The 23,619-nt window shown below is 46.9% G+C and overlaps 2 protein-coding genes across 10 annotated transcripts in view; one reads left to right on the forward strand and one right to left on the reverse strand.

Moving 5' to 3' along the window:
- WDR33 (WD repeat domain 33) overlaps positions 1-13,641 on the forward strand; it is a 107,979-nt gene extending 94,338 nt beyond the window's left edge. The window contains exons 17-22 of one of the 6 annotated variants that reach the window (XM_007093102.3): positions 551-659; positions 3,719-4,157; positions 8,352-8,515; positions 8,628-8,720; positions 9,591-9,806; positions 12,007-13,638. In XM_007093102.3, the coding sequence (XP_007093164.1) occupies positions 551-659; positions 3,719-4,157; positions 8,352-8,515; positions 8,628-8,720; positions 9,591-9,806; positions 12,007-12,236 (1,251 nt within the window). In that variant the 3' untranslated portion in view covers positions 12,237-13,638. Of the gene's footprint in view, positions 1-550; positions 660-1,929; positions 2,039-3,718; positions 4,158-8,351; positions 8,516-8,627; positions 8,721-9,590; positions 9,807-12,006 lie in introns of those variants that run through there. The other 5 variants (XM_042994167.1, XM_042994168.1, XM_007093103.3 and 2 more) reach the window with 5 other exon arrangements.
- SFT2D3 (SFT2 domain containing 3) lies at positions 3,007-16,544 on the reverse strand. 4 transcript variants are annotated; one of them, XR_006220600.1, is made up of 3 exons: positions 15,445-16,544; positions 9,052-9,179; positions 3,007-3,132 (listed from the first exon to the last, which is right to left on the reverse strand). XR_006220600.1 is itself a non-coding variant. In XM_042994171.1 (1 exon), the coding sequence occupies exon 1, from the start codon at positions 16,444-16,446 to the stop codon at positions 15,790-15,792; it is 657 nt and encodes a 218-aa protein (XP_042850105.1). In that variant the 5' UTR covers positions 16,447-16,544; the 3' UTR covers positions 13,675-15,789. The 4 variants fall into 4 exon arrangements, 1 of the variants encoding a protein (XP_042850105.1); XR_006220601.1 differs by lacking the exon at positions 3,007-3,132 and adding an exon at positions 6,310-6,367; XR_006220602.1 differs by lacking the exon at positions 9,052-9,179.
- Positions 16,545-23,619: the final 7,075 nt, after the last annotated feature.

Here is a 23,619-nt window from a genome sequence, read left to right on the forward strand (position 1 = left end):
GCTGGGAATGAGAAGTAGGTGCTGAGGATGGGAAATGAGGAGGTCGAGAAAGAGGGAGGGAAGGAGGTGGTGGGAGAAAGCCGGTGTGGACGAACTCCTTTCTTCTGCCTCTTCAAACCCAGCCCTAGCCTCTTGAGAGGACTGATTATTCTCTGTAGCTGGAAGGGAGTCTTGAGTGTGAGAGCAGAGTTTACCTGTCCCGGCAGATTTCCAGATCTTCACTTTGGCTGGAAGTTCCTCCTTTATGCAGAGTGTTATGTAGGATTTCTGACTTTCCATTGTGGTTCTTACTTGGCATTACAGGTAAAGATCTAGCTTTACATGAAACCTGTCATCAGGTTTAAAATGTAAGTGTTTCATTTTATTATGGTAAGAGAAGTGTCTCCTCCCAATCTAAGGACCATTTTACTATAATGTCACTAGCTGTATATTTACTGCTGGAGGCTTTGGGGCAACCTAGTGTTTTAATCTTGTCACATTATGATGAAATTGCTATTCATGAAGCACAAGCCTATGATTTCACACCCCCGCTTTAAAAACATCTTTTCAGGAAGGACAGAACGCAGGCCCCCCACCCCTGATACCAGGCCTAGGGCAGCAGGGAGCACAAGGTCGCATCCCCCCTCTTAACCCTGGACAAGGACCTGGCCCTAACAAAGGTAAATATCTGCTTGGCTGAATAAGGGATTGCATTCTACTACCTCTGGGTAAATCTCACAGTAAATAGTTTATTGGTAAGTAACTGATAGAATGGGCACTTGAACCTATAGGAAAACTAGGAGCACAGTCACTTCAGGTAAAGGCTTTGTTAACGGTGTTTTCTTAGACTTGCTTTGGTTAGCTGGAAATGCCGCCCCGAGGAGGTGGCAGCTGGCAGTGAGACTGCTGGGACGACCCCTGGGAGAAGGGCCTGTGCCTCGGACAGTCGGCCGCGTGCCTCTCTTGGGAGTGGGAGCGACTCCTGTGCACACTGAGTGCACATGCATGTCGTTAGCATCCTGGAGAGCTCAGCTGCTTCCACTTACAGGTTTTGATGAGGTCATGAATGCAGAGGTTTTAGTAGTGTTTTTCATATCACCCTCTTCTGCCCCTGAGTTGTGCCACATATTGAATGCTTTAGCTGCTTATATTGTTCTGCATGATTCACTAAGAAAAAGAAGAAAGCGATGTACTGATGCATCGGGTTCTTGATCTTATGGAAAGCACAGAGATGAGAACTGTCAGTATCAAGATGTAAGGCTGTTTGGAAGTTGAGTTCATTGCAGGAGTTGAAGGAGAGCACAGAGGCAGCCCCTAGTCTCGTTCACATGTTGTGCTGTCACACGAGAAGGGCTGGAGCGGGACCTAGGGGGCCGCAGGCTGCTGGCTGCAGAGGGCAAGGGCAGGACTATGAGGGGTGTGGATGGAGGGCAGGTTGGAGGTGCAGGCGTTGGAGTCAGTGTGCTTCTCACAGGGAGGACACAGGCCCGAAACCTAGGAGCACTGTGGAGGCTGCACTTCAATGAACTTCAGTCCCTGTAATTTTTAATGAGCGGAGCCCACAGCACTCTGTGGGACGTTACATTTCTTGCCCTCACTTTATCAAATTACCATCAGCATTTTGCAGCACTAGGACTTTGGGAGAAGTAGCACGTCCTAGGAAAGGGAGCAGTAAAGAGATTAGGAGAATCTTTATGGTAGTCTCATTGCATGGAAGTGGTGGCCAACAGGGAAACAGAGAAAGCAGGAACCCATCTTTGGAATTTGGGGACCCTGAGAAAAGAAGAGTCTGTTACCCACAAGGTACAGCTATCAACGAACTGAGAGCCTGCCTCTCTTCCTCTCCCCTACCTTGTGTCTGTCTCCACCTATTTCCCTCTCCTCCTTGCTCTTCCCCTTTTCTCTTTACCTCTCTCTCTCTCTCTCTTCCTCCTCTCTTTCTCCTCCCAGGGACCAAAGGGAGAAGGGAGAGCCGAGAAAGTGGCCCTGCCATCCCCTACTGGATTAACCAACGCCGCCGCCCCACCACCGGTGGCCACACCCCTTCTAATTTGTAGTGGTGGGTTTCTTTCCTTGGAGGAGCCAGGGTACTTTTAAACAGATAGAGGTAATGGGAGGATTATTATTCATAGGTAAGTCCAAATGGAATGTGTTCAGCTTCCTCAGGTCAAAGTCTGCTGTGTCTGAGATCACACCAAGTTCAAGCAACTTAAAGTCAGAGAAGAAGCCATTAGCTGTAGGAACCCACTGAGAAGTGGGGGGGCCACTTTATAGTAGGAAAGGGCCCTGGGATTTGCAAACTGACTGAACAAAGAGGCAACTTAGAAGGTGCTTTCCTCAGCATGGAGAGGACTGGTTTACTGAAGGAAAGAGCGGGAGGCAGGAAGAGCTTAGGAGCAGAGAGAACCCTTCTAGTGGTGTTTTTTTATACTGATATTTACAAGTTTTTTATTCATGTTGAATGGTGAGGCGGGATTGAAATGGCCAAGAGAAAGGAACAAAAGGGATGAGGAAGGGCATGGGAGGGGAAAAAGCTGGCTGGCTGTGGCTCGAGGAGAGGGTATTCATCTTTATTGCCAGGGAGAAGCGGGGAAAGGCACGAGCGGGGCAGGAGGAGGCATTCGGAGGAAGTCCATCCTAAAAACCTAGTTGTTTTGGAACAAGAGGGGCCCTTTGCTACCTACCTTTAAAAATGCTTGGTTTGAATTGTACGCTGACAGAAAACAGGTACCCATTTACGATGGCTGCAGTAGTTCAGTAGCCAGGAGAACAAATCCCTCCAAGGTTAAGAAGTGAGCTAAGGTAACCATCACAAGTTTAATTGGCCTGTTTCCATTTTTATTCAGGATGTTGAATATATTACATATATTAAAGTATTTTCAAAAAATCTCTAGTGGGTTTCCAAACGCTGTCTGCAAAGAATGGTGATAATTCTTACAGATGAGGGATATATATCATTCATGCGAAGGGGCAGGAAAATGTGTTTGTATAAACCCCCAAACTGAAGCATAGCAAGGCTGTTTGGTCACCAGGCAGTTATTAGGGAGGCCTGTGGTTCCATGTGCTTTTCAGAGGATTTTGTTAAGAGTCAAAGTGTGCTTTGTTACTGACCCAAGCTGTCCATTTCTCTGATGGGCTTGAATAAAGTATTCCCTGTCAAAAAAAAAAAAAAAAAAAAAAGAAAGTGTGAGTTAACGAATCAATTAAATGAAGTGGAGGATAAAAGGGCGACCTCAGGGGTGGAGGAAGTGGAGGTACAGCACCCTGGGCTTTGAGGGCCTTTTCAGGTGTAGAGGTGGCCTCCCTATGCTTGGCTTTCTGGCCTGCTGCATGGGTGTCCTCTGCCATCTCCTCCCTGGGTAGGGGGCAGGCAGGCCTAAGGAAGTCACTGAAGGAATGGGGACAGGAAGGGGTGCTCGTCCTTATGCCTGTGAGACTCATGTTTTTTGAATTAATCCTCACAGCAGCCAAGTAGTTGCTAATCTCATTTGAGATTAATAATTTGCCCTAGGTGGAGTTGCTTAGCTAGTGAGTGATGAGGTTGAAATCTGCACCCCAAAACCTGCATTCTTCCATTAGATGATGCCTGAGGGATTTGTCTCCTGAGTGTGCTGAGAGCTAAGGAGGGAAAACATTCTAAATGCCAGAATGCTTTCTGAGAGTTTAAGATGCTGAAAATCAGACCTGTGTTGGCAGGTTTCCTGGAAGACAAGGTAAAAATCAGCTTTGTTTCCTTTAGGTGACTCACGCGGCCCTCCAAACCACCACATGGGCCCCATGTCAGAGAGGCGGCATGAGCAGAGCAGCGGCCCTGAGCACGGGCCTGAGAGGGGGCCTTTCCGGGGCGGCCAGGACTGCAGGGGTCCCCCTGATAGGCGTGGCCCTCACCCCGACTTCCCTGACGACTTCAGCAGACCAGATGACTTCCACCCGGACAAACGCTTTGGCCACCGATTACGTGAATTTGAGGGGCGAGGAGGACCTTTACCACAAGAAGAGAAGTGGAGGCGCGGGGGCCCCGGGCCTCCGTTTCCGCCTGATCACAGGGAATTCAGCGAGGGGGATGGCCGGGGCGCAGCTCGGGGCCCTCCGGGGGCTTGGGAAGGCCGCAGACCTGGAGATGAACGATTCCCCCGGGATCCTGAGGACCCACGTTTTCGAGGGCGCAGAGAAGAAAGGTGGGACGGACGCTTTGTCTGCTAGCTCTTCCCTGGAGCTGTGGCCCTGTTCTCTCCCCAGAAGTCTCTTTCCTCTTTCGCTGGGCAGGGGGCACTGGACTGATTGCTAGTTCTACCCTCTTTAGGTTTTGCGTTTAGACTTGAAGCGAGTAATTATGCTTTTTAACCTTTTTGTGCTTCTTTTTTATCTTTGCAATTTAGGAATCTTTTTGTTTTTGCTTACTTTTTGGTTCTTTTAAAGAGATGTGAGCATCAGGATAGTATCAAGTTTCTGGGGCCTGATTAGGAGGCACCAGCTTCTCTTAGAATGATGCAGTAGGATACAGATAATCCAGGTGGAGAGTAAAGGAATTATGAGATTGTTTTTGTGTAATTGCCTAAAGAGCTTAACACCGTGGAATCAAGCTGAAAAATTATTCTGCTGCTGAATTAGGGCAAGGTCAGGCTTGAGCACTCAGCTTGCCTGGGGTAAAAAAGGTATAAAGAAATAAGGAGCAAAAACAAGAATTAGTGAATCGCAGATGAGACAGAAAATAATCAGGGGTGATGATAATTGAGCATTTCTGTGTGCCACTGAATTGTGAGATCGGTGTTCTTGTCAGCAGTGTCCAGATGAGTGGCCATGCTGAGAATCAGCAGTTTGACGTTAGGACAGGTGGACGCGTCGGACAGGCGGAAGTGTCCCAGCGGCTTCAGGCCAGGCTGGCAGACTGCGGTGCTGGTGCTGTGTGCCACTCCTGCTTTCCATCCCTGCCGCAGTGTTTCCTGTCACATTTGGACCATTGCTAGTAGAGGATAGAGTCAAGGGTTGGCATTCCCTCCTCCTCACGGGATGTGTTAGACAAGAATGGTTGATAAGATGGCCAAGGGGTGTGGGGGAGCAGCCATCAGAGGGGAGTTCTTTAAAAAGACGTAAGGGCTCCTAGTTTTCTTGAGGGCCTGTCTTAATGGTATCCGAGGTATACCAGTGGTGTTCAAGGATCTTCGAAACGGCTCTGTGTGTCTGCAGGAGCTGCATCTCCAGTGGCTTTGGCATCAGCATAACCTTCACCAATTTCCTGAATCTCTGCACCTTGTTCAGTTTCAGATTTTACTGTGCCTCAGTTTGTATTGTATTTCATCTGTTAACGACAGAACCGCAGCCTAGTGCTCTTAATATCACTCTTCAAATAAGCCAGAGGTGCTCCTGCTCCTGTTGTGTGTGCTGTTTTCTCTGCCTGGAGCACAGTCCTGCAGACGTTTGTGGCTCACTGCAGTCAGAGCCCTCCTCCTCTCACCCCAGTTCTTTCACCCTGCTTCCTGTTTCTACATAGCACTTAGCACTGCTTGACATTAAGCAATGTGTTTATTTCTTATTATGTGTATCTCCCAGGAACATGACCGCTTCCCCGGGGCAGGGGCTTTGTTTATGTACCTCTGTGGCCTCAGGACCCAGAGCAGTAATGGTGACACAGCATGGGTGCTCAGTAACTGTTGAATTAGTGAATCTGTCAAATGGGGAGAGGTATTTGAGAAGGGTCAGTTCATTCGGGGATGTACTCATCAGCTCATACTGCCATAACAAGATACCAAGGACTGGGGAAGTTTAAATAACATGAGTCTGTTTTCTCACAGTTCTGGAGGCTTGAAGACACGGGTCCAGGTCCAGCAGGGTGGGTTTTTGGTGAGACTTATCTCCCTGGCTTGCAGGCAGCCAGCCACCTTCTCCCTGTGTCCTTGCACAGTAGAGAGACAGTGAGCTAGCCCTTGCTGGTGTCTTTCTTATCAGGACACTGATCCATCACAAAGCCCCCATGCCCATGACCTCCCCTAATCTTAATTACCCCTCACAGGCCTGTTTCCTAATACCATCCCATTGGGGATTTGGGCTTCCACGTACAAGTTTTACAGAGGACACGTTTAGTCCTTGATAGGAGCTACTTTCTAATGAGGGCACATTAGATTCTCTTGTCTTGTCGTAACTAGGGCAGCCTTGTAATGGTTGCCTGGCCAGTCCTGTGGTGTTTGGGGGCGTGGGGATTCTCCCCAACTCTGTCCCAGGGAGACAGCGCCCTCTGCTGTACTTTTCCTGCTCCACTCATCTCCTTTTGGCCAATTCCACCTTTACCTTTAGTTGTTATTTCAGCCAGTGTCCTGGGCACACCCTCTTTGCTTGCAGGAGCATGAGTCATCAGGGTCCACAGGACCAAGACAGTTCTTAAAAAAGATAGCTGGGGTGGAAAAGGGAAAGCTCTTTTTACACTAAAACCCTGTATAGATCACTCCACAGATTCCTTACTTGTGAAGGAAAGAAAGTGTACATTTGCAACAGTGAAATTTGGTTCAGCACACCACTTTTACCTCATAAACAGGCAGACAACCTGGCATCACTGAGACGGTATAAGCAGTTTTGCCAAAAAGGTTTAACTTGAATCTAGTCATGAGGAAATAGATAAATTTAAATTGTGGTACATTCTATAAAATACCTAGATGGATTTTTTTTTTTAATTTTAAAATTTAATTTAGAGAGTGCATGTGTGTGAGTCAAGAGGGGCAGAGGGAAAGAGAGAGAGAATCTTTTTTAAAAAATATTAATTTTTGAGAGAGAGAGAGAGAGAGAGAGAGAGAGAGAATCCTAAGCAAGCTCCATGCTCAGTGCAGAGCCTGACATGGGGCTGGATCTCATGAACGGTGAGATCATGACTTGAGGTGAAATCAAGAGTCGGATGCTCAACCAGTTGAGCCACCCAGGCTCCTCGTTTTATCTGGATGTAATCTTAAAAAGTGCCGGGATCATGAAAGATCAAATATAGGAAGGTCCTAGATAAAGTAGACCAGAGACAGGGCCGCTAAATAACAGTATATGATCAGGACTGAAATCTATATTTAAAAACAACTATAAAGGACATTTTGAAGACAACGGGAGAATTTGAATTGGACTGTATTAAAGAATATTCCATGTTATTCAAGTGGTAATGGTATTGTTCTGTAGGAGAAAGTCCTTGTACTTAGAAGAAACATACTGAGGTGTTAGGGATGAGGGTCATGTTGTTGGCAACTGATTTTGAAATGGCTTAGAAAGTGGATTTGTAAGTAGATGGAGAGAGAAGATAAAGTACACATGGCAGTGTCCTAAGAACTGATGACTCTAAAAAAACAAAATGAAGAGAACTGATCAGTCTAGGTGAAGGACACATGGGTGTTTGTTCTGTTCTTTTAACTGTGTTCTTGGTTTGGAATTTTGCAAAGTGAAATGTTGGAGTAAAAGATAACTGAATGGAGACTCAGGAAAAGTGGAAGGCCTGGCTGCTCGCATAGACTGGCCCTGTGCCCTCACTCCTCCTGACCCATTCTCCAGCCCCGAGGCCTCTCTCCACGTGCTCATGCCCCATTTATGCTTGTAGGCCCCTTTTCTGCTTCCCCACAGGCCTCCTCTGGCTCGGACACTCTTCTTGTAATGGCTGTGCTTTGGCAGTACTCTTGGCCAACTTGGCCTCCAGTCCAGAATCCTGAGGGACAGTGAACCTGTCCGCCAGCCAGGGCTCTAAGCTGCCAGCTAGCCAGTGTGGGGGCTGCCAAGTGCCTGCCTGTACAGCAGTCAGCTGTGGAGTGGAGCTGTGGGTGAAGTTCATGGCCAGCCCTGCATAGAAGCGGTGGGCTAGGGCAGACGGGAGAGCAGATGTTCCCAAATGAGTCTGGTACAGTTGGCAGTCATAAATCTGTACCCTCCCTTTTCTGATTGTAAATGATCATGAAAAATACTGGGAAGGCAGTGGTAAAAGAGCATGGGCTGGAGGCAAGACTGGCTGAGTTCAAATCCCAACACTTACTGTGTGTCATAAATAAATGACGTTACCTCTCTGTGCCTCAGTGTACTCATGGGTAGAATGGAATTAATAATGGGGTGCTGAGGATGAAATGAAATCTGAAAGTGAAAGCATGATTATTAGCACTTAAAATGTATTCACTGCTTTCGTTACTCCTAAAAGCTTTCGGAGAAAATGAACATAACCCTACATTTTCCTTCCTGTTTTTGCCTTTAATATTGGGACTATAAAATCTGTACTTAAAAAAAAAATACATAATTTTATTTTGTTTTCCTCCCATTTAACATTAATATCATACTTTCTTACACCATTATGTTTCTTTGAAACATGAACTCAAGAGCTGTGAGGGGTTTCATCAGGTGGATATTTTGCTGCTTTTCCCTGACAGCTTTAGAAGAGGAGCACCCCCAAGACATGAAGGCCGTGCCCCGCCCCGAGGTAGGGATGGCTTTCCTGGTCCTGAAGACTTTGGTCCAGAGGAGAATTTTGATCCTTCTGATGAATCGGCCCGAGGAAGAGATCTCCGAGGTCGAGGTCGGGGTACCCCGCGAGGTGAGTGTGTGCTGAGGATGCTGGGCTTAGCAAGGATGGGCTGGAGAGTTTGCCGCTGGGGACACACCTGAAATGGTCTGTGAGTGTGGTGTTGTGTTGTTCCCGTGTGTAGGAGGAAGGAAGGGTTTGCTCCCCACTCCTGATGAGTTCCCTCGCTTTGAAGGAGGACGGAAACCAGACTCCTGGGATGGAAATAGAGAGCCAGGTAAGGAAGGAGAGCTGCTGTGGCTTCTGGTGATCCGAGCCCAGCCGCTCATAGAGTGTGGTCTGGGGACTTCTGGGGGCCCACCAGGTCCGTTTTCTTTACTGTTTATTTATTTTGAGAGAGAGAGAGAGAGATAGAGACCAAGTGGGGGGAGGGGCAGAGAGAGAGGGAGACAGAGGATCCCAAGCAGGCTCCTCACTGTCAGTACAGAGCCAGATGCGGGGCTCAGACTCACAAACCATGAGATCATGACCCGAGCCAAAACCAAGAGTCGGACACTTAACCAACTGAGTCCACCAGGTGCCCCCAGGTCCTCTCTTTTCTAACTCACATTTCCATGGGAAGATGGATTGTCTTCAGATCCTTGAGGCAGCAGCATTTTATTGCAGTAGATTGAGTGCAGAAATGGCTGGGAGAATCCACCTTTCTTCTTCTGAGCCCGATGTCAGAGGGGTTTGTCTAAATAGAAAACATTACCATTCTTTCCACGAAGTGGCTTTGTTTTCAGAAAATATAGTTAAATGCATTAAAGTTTTCTCAGCTTTAATTGCTAGTATGGCAAATTTTATGAAATATAAGTCTCATAAATTAAATCTCAGTAATTTTTAAGAGTGTAAAGACATCCTGAGACTAAAAAGTCTGAGAACCACTTTTCTGGACGCTGCCTGTCTCTTATTTTAAGAGGTACGTTGATTTCTGATCTTGACCTTTTTTTATGTACTCGTGATGTGGCCTAGGTGGGTGTTCAGCATACCTTTCTTGCATGAATGAACATTGGTTCTCAAGTTGGTACTAAATAGTATGATTTCCACCTGCTTTCGGTCACACTAGAAGATTGTCAGATGCTTAGCCTTGTGTCTCCCGTTTCAGGGCCAGGTCATGAACATTTCCGTGATGCTCCGCGCCCTGATCATCCCCCTCACGACGGTCATTCCCCAGCTAGCAGAGAACGTTCCTCTTCTCTGCAGGGCATGGACATGGCATCCCTGCCACCCCGAAAGCGCCCCTGGCACGACGGGCCGGGGACCTCGGAGCACAGAGAAATGGAAGCCCCGGGGGGTCCGTCTGAGGATCGAGGAGGCAAAGGTCAGTGGAGGCCAGTGATCAACAGTGGTGGGAGCTCTGTCAAGAAGGCTGCGGGGCCATAGGCCAGCCCCATCCCTGTGTTCCTGTTCTATCCGTTCTGGGCAGGATACCCAGGGTCCTTCCTCCATTCTCCCCTCCAGGTCTTAGGCTGTGTAAAGGCACATGTCCCCAAATGTGCTACAGATATAGCTTGTTGGGGCTCATGCCAACAGTCTGAGCCCTCACTCAGTGATTGCAGGCTCATCCTCTGCATTAGCCTCCTTCACTTGCTTCTGAGAGTCCCCTCCCTCGTTCCTTCAGGTTTCCACTCCTGCTGTCAGGGTACCTCAGAGCAGGATGTCTCATGCTCTCGTTGGCACATGTGTTGTCTGCTTCTGGCTGCTCCCGGCCCTCCAGGCTTTCCTCGGTGGCAGGAACAATGGTCTTCTCCCAGCTTCTGTGTTTTCCGGGTCTGGAAGGAACTGCTGATGCTCAGAGTCACAAAGACTTTGAGGAATATGGTCCGGAAGGGGTGTTTTCAGGGGCAGTAGATTACTTCTACAGCGTGAAACTTGGGAACTTTATTTTGGATGTAGCACTTTTAGCCAGGAACAGTAGCCACCATGTGGTCTCAGATTAGGCTGGGCCACTGCATATGTGGTAGTTTGGAGGCTGCTAGAAAGTAAGCCCAGTTAACCTGCCTCATATTTACAGTCTCTTCATTACAAAGTTGTGCTTTTTGTTTTTGGTGGTTCTTCTCAAAGCAAAACCCTCAGAAGCTACTTCATGTCACTGGTAGGTCTCCCTACCTAAGCACACATTTTTTTGCTGGTCAGTATGGGCACTTAGGACACCTGTGGGTCCCGAGCCAAGGCCACAGGGCTAGTGTGGAAATGACTTCCTAACGACATCTTCTCTGCCCAGTCACCTTCAGGTGGGTCTGGGCTACACTTTGTAGGGAAAGAAGCCAACATTTCCCCTTTGGCTAGCTTTCCTAACCTCCTTGTTTTACCTAGATTCACATTCCATTCAAAATTTTGAGACAAAAAAGAGGTGCCTGGGTGGCTTGGTTGGTTAAGCATCTGACTTCAGCTCAGATCATGATCTCACAGTTCATGGTTAAGCCCCACATTGGGCTCTGTGCTGACAGATCAGAGCCTGGAGTCTGCTTTGGTTTCTGTCTCCCTCTCTTTCTGCCTCTCCCCTGCTTGTACTCTCTCTCTCTCTCTCAAAAACAAAACAAAAAAACCATTAAAAATTAAAAAAACATTAAGACAAAATAAAGTTGGCAGTTGTCTTCTGATAGTACATTATGGGAAATATGACCAAATTCAGCTCATGAGAAAAAAAATGTTTTAAGTCAGAATTTTAATATACCTAAAAGGTTTTTGTGTCCAAGTCTGGAACAGATAAAACTATCCCTGGGAGAGGGGGCGCCTGGGTGGCTCAGTTGGTTAAGTGTCTTACTTTGGCTCAGGTCATGATCTCAGGGTTTGTGGTTCAAGCCTTGTGTCAGGCTCTGTGCTGACAGCTCAGAGCCTGGAGCCTGCTTGGGATTTTGTGTCTCCCTCTCTCTCTGCTCCTCCCCCACTCGTGCTCTGTCTCTCAAAAATAAACATTGAAAAAAATTTAAACAAAAAAAACCTATCCCTGGGAGAAATAATTCTGAAAGCTGAGTTTTCTTTTTCCTTTTTTTAATTGCTTATTTTTAAAGAAATACTTTTACTATTTAAAAGAAAACAAAAATGCCACAGCTGTGGGATAATGATAATACATTGTAATTAACATCAACAGTTTGTATTTCTTAGTTGCTTCCAAAGTTCTTAGTTGCCTTTCAAGTCTCCCCAGAACAGAATAACCCCTGGTGGCACTTGAGAGTGAAGATACACTTGCTAGAGACGTGGCCCAGCGTGGTCTGTGGCTCCCAGAGGTGCTCCGTGTTTACCTTGGGTTTCCTGTCCTGTCCATCGCACAGCCTCGGGGAGCATGTGTGGTTGTTGAGGAGCATGGCCCCAGGCTGGATGGGATTGCGACAGTGGTGACCAGAGGGTGGAGGCACGACTTCTAACCCTCTGAGTGCCACTGCTCATGTCCTCAGAACTCTGTTTTAAAGACTCAGAGTGTTCCTTCCACTATCACCATTAAGAGTTTGCACCAGGACTTAGATTAACAGTCTCTGATATAAAAAAGTCACATGTGAAATCAATTTGTTTTCTTTCAGGCCGAGGGGGCCCAGGACCTTCCCAGAGAGTGCCAAAATCTGGGCGCTCCAGCTCCTTGGATGGGGATCACCACGACGGCTACCACAGAGATGAACCTTTTGGGGGCCCTCCGGGCAGCGGTACTCCTTCCAGAGGGGGCCGGAGCAGCAGTAACTGGGGTAGAGGGAGTAACATGAACTCTGGCCCGCCACGGCGAGGAGCTTCAAGGGGTGGTGGAAGGGGTCGGTAGAAGTTGGGGCTGAGTATCCCAAGGCCTCTCTGGACAGTATTTAAGAACTTCTTGTGGACTTACCAAGAGAAACAAAAGGAAGCCTGCACCATGTAGCCCTGAACTTTTTCTGGGGCAGCTGAAGCCCAGGAGTCCCTAATGAGGTCGAGATGAAGACTGCTGCTGGCGACCCAGAGTGGCCGGCCTCGTTCTGTCCTGTCCACCCTCACTGCCCTGACTCCCACTGTTTTGTGAAGAGAAAAGCTGGAATCTTTTTTTTTTTTTTTTTTTTTTTTAGGTGTCACGCGACATGGAGCCTCCACAAATTTAAGTTCATGTCCAATTGGAAATGTTTCTATATGTACAGTTTGTCAGAGAAAAACATTAAGTTGTTTTTGTATGAATACAGAATGTGATTTATGCAAGAAATAACAGAAAACTAGTTGTGAAATGCTTGCCTTAAGGAACCCTTCGTTCCCACCGCACCCAGGCTGCTGAGGGGTGTATAGTTACAGCTTGTATCTGTGAGCACACTTGATGGGTACCTCTAAGCCGTCGAAGTTAACTTTATCTGTGAACTTTGTCTTAAATCCTCCTCTACCCATTCTGTCACACTTATTTTTGTAAGAGTGAGAAATACTTTGAAACTATAATACAGTCTGATGTGGATCCAAAGCCTTAGCTACCCACCAGCTCTGGCAGGTGGAAAATTCTACTCCAAAGAAAAAAAATCTTCTGGCTGTGCAAGTAGGGGTTTGCCCTTGGGTGCATCTCCTGGTAATCACACTTAAGACTTGAATTCTCTTGTTCCTGATGAGAGGAACCTGATGTAAGCCAGAAATTAACTACGTGTACCCTTCTGATTACTGTACATCATGTCACAAATTGTTTAAGGAATAGACCAAATATCTCCTAAACAGTTTTGCAAAACTTTCTCTCCTACCAGTGTTTAAGGCAGGGAATAGTTCTAGCTTAAAGCCAGGAAGTTCTCATCCCCAACAAACTCCTTTAGTTTTAAATAAATGTTAACATTTGGCCCGGTTTGGATTGGAAGCAAAGGTTCAGTTTTGATAACCCCATGTTTTCTCTACTGACACTTTGTTTTTATAAGAAAACTATTACTCAAAGGATATTCCCGTGGCCGCCCTAACATCTTATTACTTTGCCAGCTTCAATTTGGTACTGGAGACCAGCTGACCTGGCCAGTTCATTGGTGCTGGGAGTCTCAGCGTTTGCCTAGACAGGGATGCTGGCACAGGTGGACAGATAACAAAACCCTCTTAATTGGTTCCCTGTCAATGTAAAACATGGCAAAAGGTAAGTTATTTCTGCACACACACTGCTCTTCAGGGTGCTAGAACCTAGAGACTACAAGTGAATAATTTTCACTTTGTTTTGAAATATAAGGACGTTTACCAGCATGTCAATGTGAACACACGATTAGGAGGCTCCAGAATGCTTCAAGTTTGTGGGACGTTCTTTATTTGTCCTCCACTGGCACAGCTTAAGAAGTTGTAATCAAATTCCGATAAGCTAAAATGGGATCCAGGGACCAAACCCATATTGAGAGGCTTTTTCTGAGATTCATGTGCTAAGATCTTTACCATCATAACATTTTAGGCTTCAGCTTTAAACAATACAGTACCTCAGCAAACAGATAACCACATCACGTTTTGAGAAAGAATTCCTTTAAAAAAAACTGCAATCTTTACACTGTAATTTACTGAATACTTAGGAACTTTTAGAACATCACTACCAAGTACATACAAGGTATTGTGCTTTGAATTTTATAAATGTTACATTTTTGGTGAATTCTTGAGAAAATGCTGGGAAAACAATTTAAAAAAACCATAACAGCATCAACATAAAAATGGGCTAAACACTGTCAGAGCTTCAGCTGTGCAAATTCTAGAGAAATTGAGAACTAGGACAGAGATTTAACTAGGGGATAGAAGGAGCAGCCAATGGCACAAGTTTTTTCCAATTACAAAAAAAAGTCCCTCTCTAAAAACATGTGCTTTTACTACAAACACCCTCTTGTCTGTTCCTCTTGAGGTAGGTAAGTAGCTCTGTTTACTGAAAGGGGAACAAGGCAGTAATTCTTAGAGAATACTGGGGTGCGGAGCCCCCATTAAGTTGGGGCAGGGATTAGGACACTGAACAGGATCTAGGAATATAAATATTGAGCAAAAGGAGGCAATGCTCTATTGCTGCCTGACACACCTGTTTAGGCAAAGTGGAATCCAGCCCCAGAAAATTATTTTCAAACTGTGCAATCCAGTGCACAGAAAAGTAGTTCTCCACCTTAGCTGAACAGGGAATCATCTGGAGAGCTCTAAAAAAATTACTGAGGCCTGGGTTCCCCACCACCCCTCTCCAGATTCTGGCTGAATTGATCTGGTTCTTCAAGTAATTTTGATGTGAACTGAGACCCACTGATAAAGAATTTGAAAATCCTAAGTACATTTACTTTCTAGTTAATATAGAGCTACTGACAAAACTTGTTTTCTGGACTCATCAGAATACGGAGTCCGAACTTTTTGGCAATACATTAGGGTATGCAATAAAGTCAAAGACAAGAGTAAATGCTGAACCTAAGAGGCAACTTGTCAGATATGAAAAGCATCTTACACTGCATTAGAATCAGCCTACAAAATATAAATTGCACTTTAAAAAGCAGGTAATAAAACTAGGAATGATAAATTAGGACTTGTAGAAATCCATGATTTCCGTCAAATACAGAACTTTGCATGTAGAAGTCTCTTGTCTGGCAAGAGTCCCCAACCCAGTTCTGCCCAGGGACCTCTCACAGCATCATCGACAGGTCATGCTTGGGGCATTTACTTTTTGGTCCGTCGCTTTCATGTCTAATACAAAACCAATTTTCCTTCAATTTTATAAGGCACCATATTTACAATTTCACTTAAAAAAAAAAAAAAAGAAAAACCGAGGTAGACGGTCTTAACTAAAGTACTTAAATAAAAACCTGGTGGCTAAATTTAGTGTTTAATTTGATACGCTTAAGAATCCACTCGCTGAGGAAGAATAAATTTTCGAGAGCAAAGAAAAGGGTATTGTAGCTAAGCTACTACAATCTACCACTGGATTTCTGAAACGACAAAAGGTAAAAGTCTGAGAAAAGTCACAAGGGCAGCTAATTAAAACCGAAGAGCCATTCATTTTTTACTGCGCTCAATCTAAGACCACGGTTAACGCAAAAGCAATTTACCGTGTTTCACAGCAGTACTCTCACCAAATCAACCACAACATCTCGATTTCATAGCACATGCAACAGTAAGGCGGAAGACGCTGAAACCGAAGAGCTTCCGAGGCGGCTCAAGTCTCAGTTTTAGAATAGCTGCTCAAAGGTGACAGGTTCGGTGGCACAACAACGGAGCAGCCTCTACCCAGCGCGATATGGAAGACGGCGGGCGCAGTCCTTGGCTCCGTCCGCGCCGCGCAAGGGACCGGCTCCCGGTGGTCTTCCGACGGCGCGTCCCGGGGCCGGGCTCCGCGTCGCCTCCGTACAGGACCTCTGTCCGTCCTTGCTCGACAGCACGGGCCCCGGGGCTTCTCACACCGGCAGCGCCTTGGCGAGGCCGGCTCCCGGGCCCAGGCGCCCGAACGCTAGCCGCAGCGCGGTGACCGCACCCCGCGGCAGGAGACCGAATAGCACGGACAGCAGAGCGGCCACCTGCACGCAGGCGCCTAGCGCCGTGAACAACGTACTGCGCAGCCCGAGCGCCGCGTACAGCGTGGCGCCCAGTGCGGCCACATAGAGCAGCGCTGGCCGCGACGGCGTCTCCTCGCCGCGCAGCAGGCGCCCGCACGCCGCGCCGCCACGCAATAGCGTGCCGCCAGCTAGCGCCAGCGCAGAGCCCAGGGACCAGAGCAGTGCGAACTTGCGGGCGCGCAGCAGCAGCACCGGCGCGTAGAGCGCGGCCAGGCCGAAGCAGAGCACGGCCAGCAGCAGGCACACGCCGCTCGCCACCAGCCGCTGCGCGCGCGTCACGCTGGGAAAGCACTCTGAGGTCACTGCCGCCGTTGGCTCCGCGGGGCTCCGCGCCCACGTCCAGCGTAGACCGGCGCGGCCCAGCCACGCCCCCGCCGGCCCGCCCCCCGCCGCGGGCTCCTCCGCCTTTTCCGCAGCGAGCAGCGGCTCTGCGGCCGCCAGCCCGCCGGCTTTCCCCTGCGCCAGATACTCCTGCAGCTGGCGGTGGAGGTCCGCCATTTTGGCCGGAGCAGCCGCGAGAGGGGAAGACTGGCGCCGACTTCCGGTTTTTCTCGGTCGCTGACGGAAGCGGCTCGTCTCCAGATGGCTGTTGGTCAGCCCCGGCGGGGGGGCGGGGCCTGCAGCTTGCGTGAAAGGGGCGGGGCCGCCCCTCTGCAGACTTCTGTCTGGGTTAGCAGCGGCCCAGGCTAACTGTTACAGGTGGGAGCTGTTACTGTCTGGATTATGTCCTGTCATTAAAAGTTAGTTGTGGGGCGGGGTGGGTTGTGGCTATAAAAGGATACACGAGGGACCCTTGGGGTGGCGATGGAACAGTTCTGTATCTTGAGCTTATGGGTATCAGTACCGTGCTGTAGTTTTGCAAGATGTTGCCATTGGGAGAATCTCCGTATTACTTAACACTGTATGCTAATCTGCAGTTCTTCATAAATTAATTTTTAAGAAAGCCCAGAGCTCAGGACTTAGGTGGTTTCTTTGGGAAGGCTTCCGGAATTGATAAATGAAGAGTTACCCCCCGCCACCCCCCCTCACCTACTTGCTTATCTTCTGTTCCCCATTTCATCAGAGGCTTCTTGACTCCTTCAAGACCTATGTGCAAGACTTGTTGGTCCCCCTGCCTTATATTTTTGGTTCACCTTTTTGTGCTCCTGGCGTCTTTGGGTCCTGGTCTCCTGATTTGTGGGCAGATCAGTGATACGCTTGCCCATACTTCAGTCAATTCCTAGATCTGTTCTGAGGTGGCTCCCAGGGATCCTGCTCTTCCTCAGAGCCTGTCTGGGGTTACTCACAAAGGTCACACCCAGCAGGTCTCCTCCATGGTTTCTGTGCTCTCTTGTTTCCACCTGGCTAATTCCTGCTCCTGGACGTTCAGATCTAGCCACACTTGCAACTGCCTACGGCTGACATTCTCACCTTTCCCAGTTGTGAAAGTTTATTTGTTTAAGGCTGTGCCAGCAACTCAAGCACAGGGTCTCTTTTGTCTCCCTTTTTCTAGGACTTGAAAGGCTGCTGCAAATGCACAAAGCTGTCAATTCTGGTGTAGTAAAGGTGCTTGAGAGGGATCTGGCCTGAAGCCATCGATTGAAACACCTATTTTGCTAGACTTCATAAATAGCTCTTGCAAACTTAAATATGATGATATGGAAGTCCTTTTGTAATGTAAAGGACAGTACCGGTAAGTTGTACAGCAGTCTGTTTTTGGGCAGGTCTTTGGCTTGCTTGCCCCAGAAGACCATTCGTACCCTACACTCCTTTGTACCGGGGATGAGAGGCAGTGCCTACCTCTATAGCTGTTTCCAGTAATCCTCTGTCACCTGGCTTCAGAGGCACTGATGCAGAGAAGCCGGGGTATTTTCTTTTGGCTGCACTACAGCTCCCCTCATCACCTTGGTACTAGCTTCCCCACAGTGACAGAACATGACGCTAGCTAATGGACAGGTAATGCTCTTTCCTCCTCTACCCTAGGAAGAGGCAGGTGTTCATGGCTTTCTGCTGGTGTCATCTCTGGCTTCTCAGCCTGTTACTTGTGTAACCATTGTCCCCATTAAATTCTCTTTAATATTTTCTGTCTGGTTGCATCCTGATATACATTATTCTTTCTCAACATACATTATGATTTGTTACCTCAACCTAAAGCGGTAAACTGAGGCAAGCTTGAATTATCAGAATTGAATTTATTTGGGAAAAGCAGAGGAATTACAGTTTGGGGAATGCAGACTTTAGCAAGCTACAGGTGACTCCCACTAAGTATTTGGGGTGTGGTGGGCTGTATTTATGGGCAAGGAGTGCAAAGATGGGGGAATCCAGCCAGAGTCCAGATGGTAAGTTCATTGGTTCCCAGATGGGGAGAGAGCCTTGATGGATGTTCCTTGGTCAGGAGATAAATTTCTGTCTTCTGTAAACTGAGGATTTAGAGGAAATCAGCTTTTCAGTTCTTAAGTTTTGTTTTCCTGAGAGCATGTCCATTTCCTGTCCTCTGGTTTCATTTTAGATTGAAATTCTTCTGCACTTGGTAATAATGGTGATCATCTTGGATCACTAACCATGAGCAAAACCATTAGGATGGCTACTATGAAATAAAAACAAAACACTGGGGCACCTGAGTGGCTCAGTCAGTTGAGTGTTCAACTCTTGATTTCAGCTCAGGTCATGATCTCATGATTATAAGATCGTCTCAGGTCATGATCTCATGGTTATAAGATAGAGCCCTGTGTCAGGTCTAGATGAGTGTGGAGGAGCCTGCTTGACATTCTCTCTCTGCCCTTCTCCCACTTGTGCATGCACACACACTCTCTCAAAATAAATAAATAAACGTTTAAAAAACACACCGAAAATAACAAGTGTTGGCCAGGATGTGAGCAACTGTAACATGCACTGTTGGTAGGAATAGAAGGTGGTATGGCTGCTATGGAAAACAGTATGGTGCTTCCTCAAAAAATTAAAAATAGAATTACTGTGTGATCCAATATTCTACTTCTGGGTATATACCCAAAAGAATTGAAAGCAGGGTCTTGAGATACTTGTACATCCATGTTAATAGTAGCATTATTAACAATAGCAGCCTAGTGTCCATCCAAGATGAGTGGATAAGCCAAATGTAGTGTATACAGACAATTAAATACTATTCAGTGTTTAAAAGGAAAGAAATTCTAACACATACTATTACATGGATGAACCTTGAGAAAATCGTGCTAGGTGAAATAGGCCAGTCACAAAGTGGCCAGTACTGTAATATTCCACTTCTATGAAGTGGTCAGATTGATAGAGACAGAAAGAATAGTGGTCCACAAATGACTTTTTTCCTAATCATTTATGCAGCTATGAGATGCAGAAGACAGTCTACTCAGATTAGGGGAAACTGGAATACCAGGAAGTTAAATAACCTGCCTAACCCCCCCCCCCCAAAGTTGGTGGTAGAGCAGGGCTGTAAGTTCTGGTTTCCTAATGCACAAGGCAATCTTCCTTAAGATCGAACTGCATGAAAGCTGACAATATGTTCAGGTTTGGTTCCTGCACTGATAGAAGGACATAATGAAACCATCCCCGGATACCACCTGCACTCCAGCTACTGCAGCAGAATTCATTTAAAGAATCTGTCAACCCCGCATCTCCTCTTAGTCCTGTTCTTCCTTGAACCCTCTTCATCCCACTATGTCAGCAAAATCGTTCATAACAAGGTCACCAGACATTTCTGTTGCCAAGTACAGTAAAATTCACAGCATTGGAGATGGGGGTGTCCAGCAGTCTCTTTTGATGGCTGCTCTTCCCTTCCCACTGTAGTTGGATCCCAGCTCCCATGACCCAGAGGGGAAAGGGGGCTGAAGCAAGCCTTTTATTTTACTAAGGATTTTCAACTTGACCTAAGGAAGCAGAAAACTACTCCCCAAATCCAATCTCTACCTCAAGGGAGACATCCCTAGAGCCAGGCAGTTCCAGGTGTTACCCACGCTCCTTTGCGGTGTTTCCAGAGTGGCATCTCCCTTCCTTCCCTGTCTGCAGTGGCCCATTCCTGCTCAGTAATGTCCTCCCGTACCCGCCCAGGCCTCCACCTGAAATGCCCAGTTCACTCTTCCTTCACAGCGATGTGCTGGCACCCACCTTCTCTGTGCAAAACTGAAGTCTACTCATTTCTTTTCTTTTTAATTTTTTTTTTATGTTTTTACTTTAATTTTGAGAAAGAGACAGAGCATAAGCAGGGGAGGGACAGAGAGAGAGGGAGACACAGAATCTAAAGCAGGCTCCAGGCTCTGAACTGTCAGCACAGAGCCTGACATGGGGCTCAAACCCACGAATCGCGAGATCATGACCTGAGCCGAAGTCGGATGCTTAACTAACTGAGCCATCCAGGCCCCCCATCTTTTTAATTTTTTTTAATGTTTATTTTTGAGAGAGAGAGAGAGAGAGAGGCAGAGCATGAGCAAGGGAAGGGGAAGAGAAAGAGGGAGACACAGAATCCGAAGCAGGCTCCAGGCTCTGAGCTGTGAGCACAGGGCCTGATGTGGGGCTTGAACTCACTAACTCTGAGATCATGACCTGAGCCAACGTCCAACAGTTAACCGACTGAGCCACCCAGGGGCCCTTCTCATTTCTTCTTGTGCTTAACATTCTTCAGTAGCCCCCCTGCTTCTAAAAATTGAATTTCAGATTCCCTATCTGGCATTCTAGGCCTGCCCCTTTAGACCCCAGCAGCTCTCACCCTGCTCTGAGGGGCTCTTTCTGGGGCCATTGGGCCCCAGCAGCTGGGTGACTCCTCTGGCTTTGCTAATGCAGGCCCTGCCCCTGGGCTGACCCTCTCCATTCCTGAGGCCCCTTGCCTCTGGGTCACCCCTTCATGATCCACACAGCACAGTGGTCTCCTGTGCGCTGACTGTGACACGTCCAAGGCCTTGAGGAGTTTCCTTTTTCATTTACTAAAAGCAATACCTAACTGCTTACATACTTGTGATCTTCTCAAGTCTTATTTCTTTGCATCCCTCCTTCTTGGCCCCCAACACTCTGCCCTGGTTTTGTTGGATTTTCTGGTTAATCTTGAGTTGGGTAAGCATCACGCTTTGCGACACAGAAGACTGCATTGCATAGAGGGCTCCACAGGGTCACCAGGCTACACCATCACCTCCAGATCACCTGACCCTGCTCACCTTCCCCAGGAGGGGCGGCAAAGGACTTACCGATCAGATGACTCCTGTCCATCCTGATGGCTGGCAGTGGGGGGGGGGGGGGGGCAGCAGAGCCTGTAGGCACCTGCTGTCCTGTAGACCTTTTGCTGTCATTGCAGAAATGCTCTGGACCTGTGCTGTCCAGGTTCGTAGCCACTAAGCACATGTAGCTCTGGGTGCCTGGAAGGTTGCTTGTGAGACTGAAGAACTGAACTTTTTAATTTTAATTCGTTATTTATGATATTATGATTTACACATAGGACCTAAGTAATATATAAAATATATTACTTCATAATGTATTTCAATTCATATATAATTATATAAATCCAGTCATGTTTATAGTAGCCACACGTGGCCGGTGGCTGCTGTATTGGACAGTGCAGTGTGGAGCATTCTGGAAATGGGGGGTATTTTGGTGATCATCATGACTGGGGGCCGCTACTGGCTTTGGTGGGCATTGGTGAAAGGCAGAGTGTGTGGCTGGGACAGCTTGTTCCCCCACAAGAGGGCTGTAGCTGAATGTCCCATGTGAGGGCACCATGCACCCTGCTGCCTGCCCCAGCAGAGGGGCTGCCTGAACAGGGACCTTCCCCTGGGTTGTCTCCTTCAGCTTCAGCGGGAAACCAAGGAGATGGGCCACCTCACACAGGAGCTGGCTCAGAGCAAAACCGGAGGCCCCGTCACAGGATTTCTCACTGTTTAGCAAGGCCTTGTGGTGGTTGGCTTGCTTAACCTGAGGGCGCCCCTGCTGTTGCCTGTGGGGGGTCTGCCCTTGTGCACCAGCGCCCTTGTGGGTGGACCTGGGGGCAGAGAAGCAGGCACTGTCTACTTCCAAAGGAGGACTCAGGGGAAACACACAAGCTAAACTGAGGGTGCCTTTCTATGGGCCAGACAGTGAACATAGCTGATCTTGTGTGCTGAACTTGGAGTTTTTAAAAGTACACATTGTCGGGGTGTCTGGGTGAGTCAGTCGGTTGAGCATCTGACTCTTGATTTTGGCTCAAGTCATGATCTCATGGTACGTGAGATTGAGCCCTGCGTTGGGCCCTGCACTGACTGTGCCGGAGCCTGCTTGGGATTCTCTCTCTGCTTGGGATTCTCCCTCTCTCTCTGCCCCCCAACCCCTGCCCCACTCACTCTCTCTTCCTCTCTCAAAATAAGTAAATAAACTTAAAAAAAATACACACTATCTTCTTCTTTTGCAATATTATTAAACTTTTTCTCAAAAACTTCTACATTTACATTTTTTATATATGGCAAATCTGTACAAAATTCGTCTGTTTATCTACAAAATAGTATATGAAAATGTCTTTTTCTCTAAAACATCACCAATACTAAGCATTATCATTCTTTTAAGTTTTGACAATGTGAGATTCATTCAAAAAATATTTTATAAGAGCCTACTATAGTGCAGTCTCTATTCTAAGGTTTGAGAATTAGCAATCATCATACAAACAATCTCTACCTTCAAGGAACTTGCATTCTAGTAGAGAAAAGCTGATAATAAACAAATAGAAAATGTGTGTTATGATATTAGATAATACATATAGTATGTTTGAAGTTGCTGTTGCTATGAAGGAAAAATGAAACAGGAAATAGGCAATAGGGAGTATGGTGTTAGTGATGGGCCTTTTCCACTAAAAATGGTATCCCACACACATCTTTATGTACATTGCTTTTATTGTTTATTAGGCCCATATGTTTATTGGGCCTTTCTTCATTTTTCAAAATTATTGAAATAAAATTCACATACAATGTTCTATTAGTCTCAGGTGTACAACATACTGATTTAACAGTTTCTGTTTTGTTCTGTTTTTTTTTTTTTTTTTTTTTTTTTTGAGAGCGAGAGGGTGCAAGTGAGTGAGGGTCAGAGAGAGAAGGAGAGAGAGTGAGAAAGAAGTGGAGCTCAACCTAGGGCTCGTGTTTTACCTGAAGCGGGGCTCAAGCTCACCCAGTGCAGGACTAGAACTCATGAACTGCAAGATCACGACCTGAGCTGAAGTCAGGTCCTTAATGACTGAGCCCCCCCCAAGCGCCCGACTTGACAGTCTATCCATTATGCAGTGCTCGCCATGGTAAGGGTGGTCACCGTCTGTCACCGTACAATGCTATCACAAAATTATTGACTATATTCCCTATGTTGTGCTGTTCATCTCCATGACTTACTGATTTTATAACAGAAAGTTTGTACCTTTTATCCCTTTTATTTATTTCACCTGTCCCCTCATCCACCTCCCCTCCGGCAACCATCAGTTTGTTCTCTGTATTTCAAGAGTCTGTGTGTTGGTTGCTTCATTGGTTTTCTTTTCTAGATTCCACATGTAAGTGAAATCATATGCTATTTGTTTTTCTGGCTTATTTCACTTAGCATAATACCCTCTGGGTCCATCCAGAAGTTGCAAATGGCAAGATTTCATACTTTTTTATGGCTGAGTAGTATTCTACTAGTATCTACATACTAGTATGTATAGTATTCATACTATATATATACGTGTGCATATATGTATACATATATACA

This window comes from Panthera tigris, chromosome C1 (assembly GCF_018350195.1).
Source record: "Panthera tigris isolate Pti1 chromosome C1, P.tigris_Pti1_mat1.1, whole genome shotgun sequence".
In the NCBI taxonomy this organism is placed as follows: Eukaryota; Metazoa; Chordata; class Mammalia; order Carnivora; family Felidae; genus Panthera; species Panthera tigris.

Coding starts and splice junctions, on each gene's coding strand:
- SFT2D3 (XM_042994171.1), bottom strand. CDS start 16,446: ATGGCGGACCTCCACCGCCAGCTGCAGGAGTATCTGGCGCAGGGGAAA.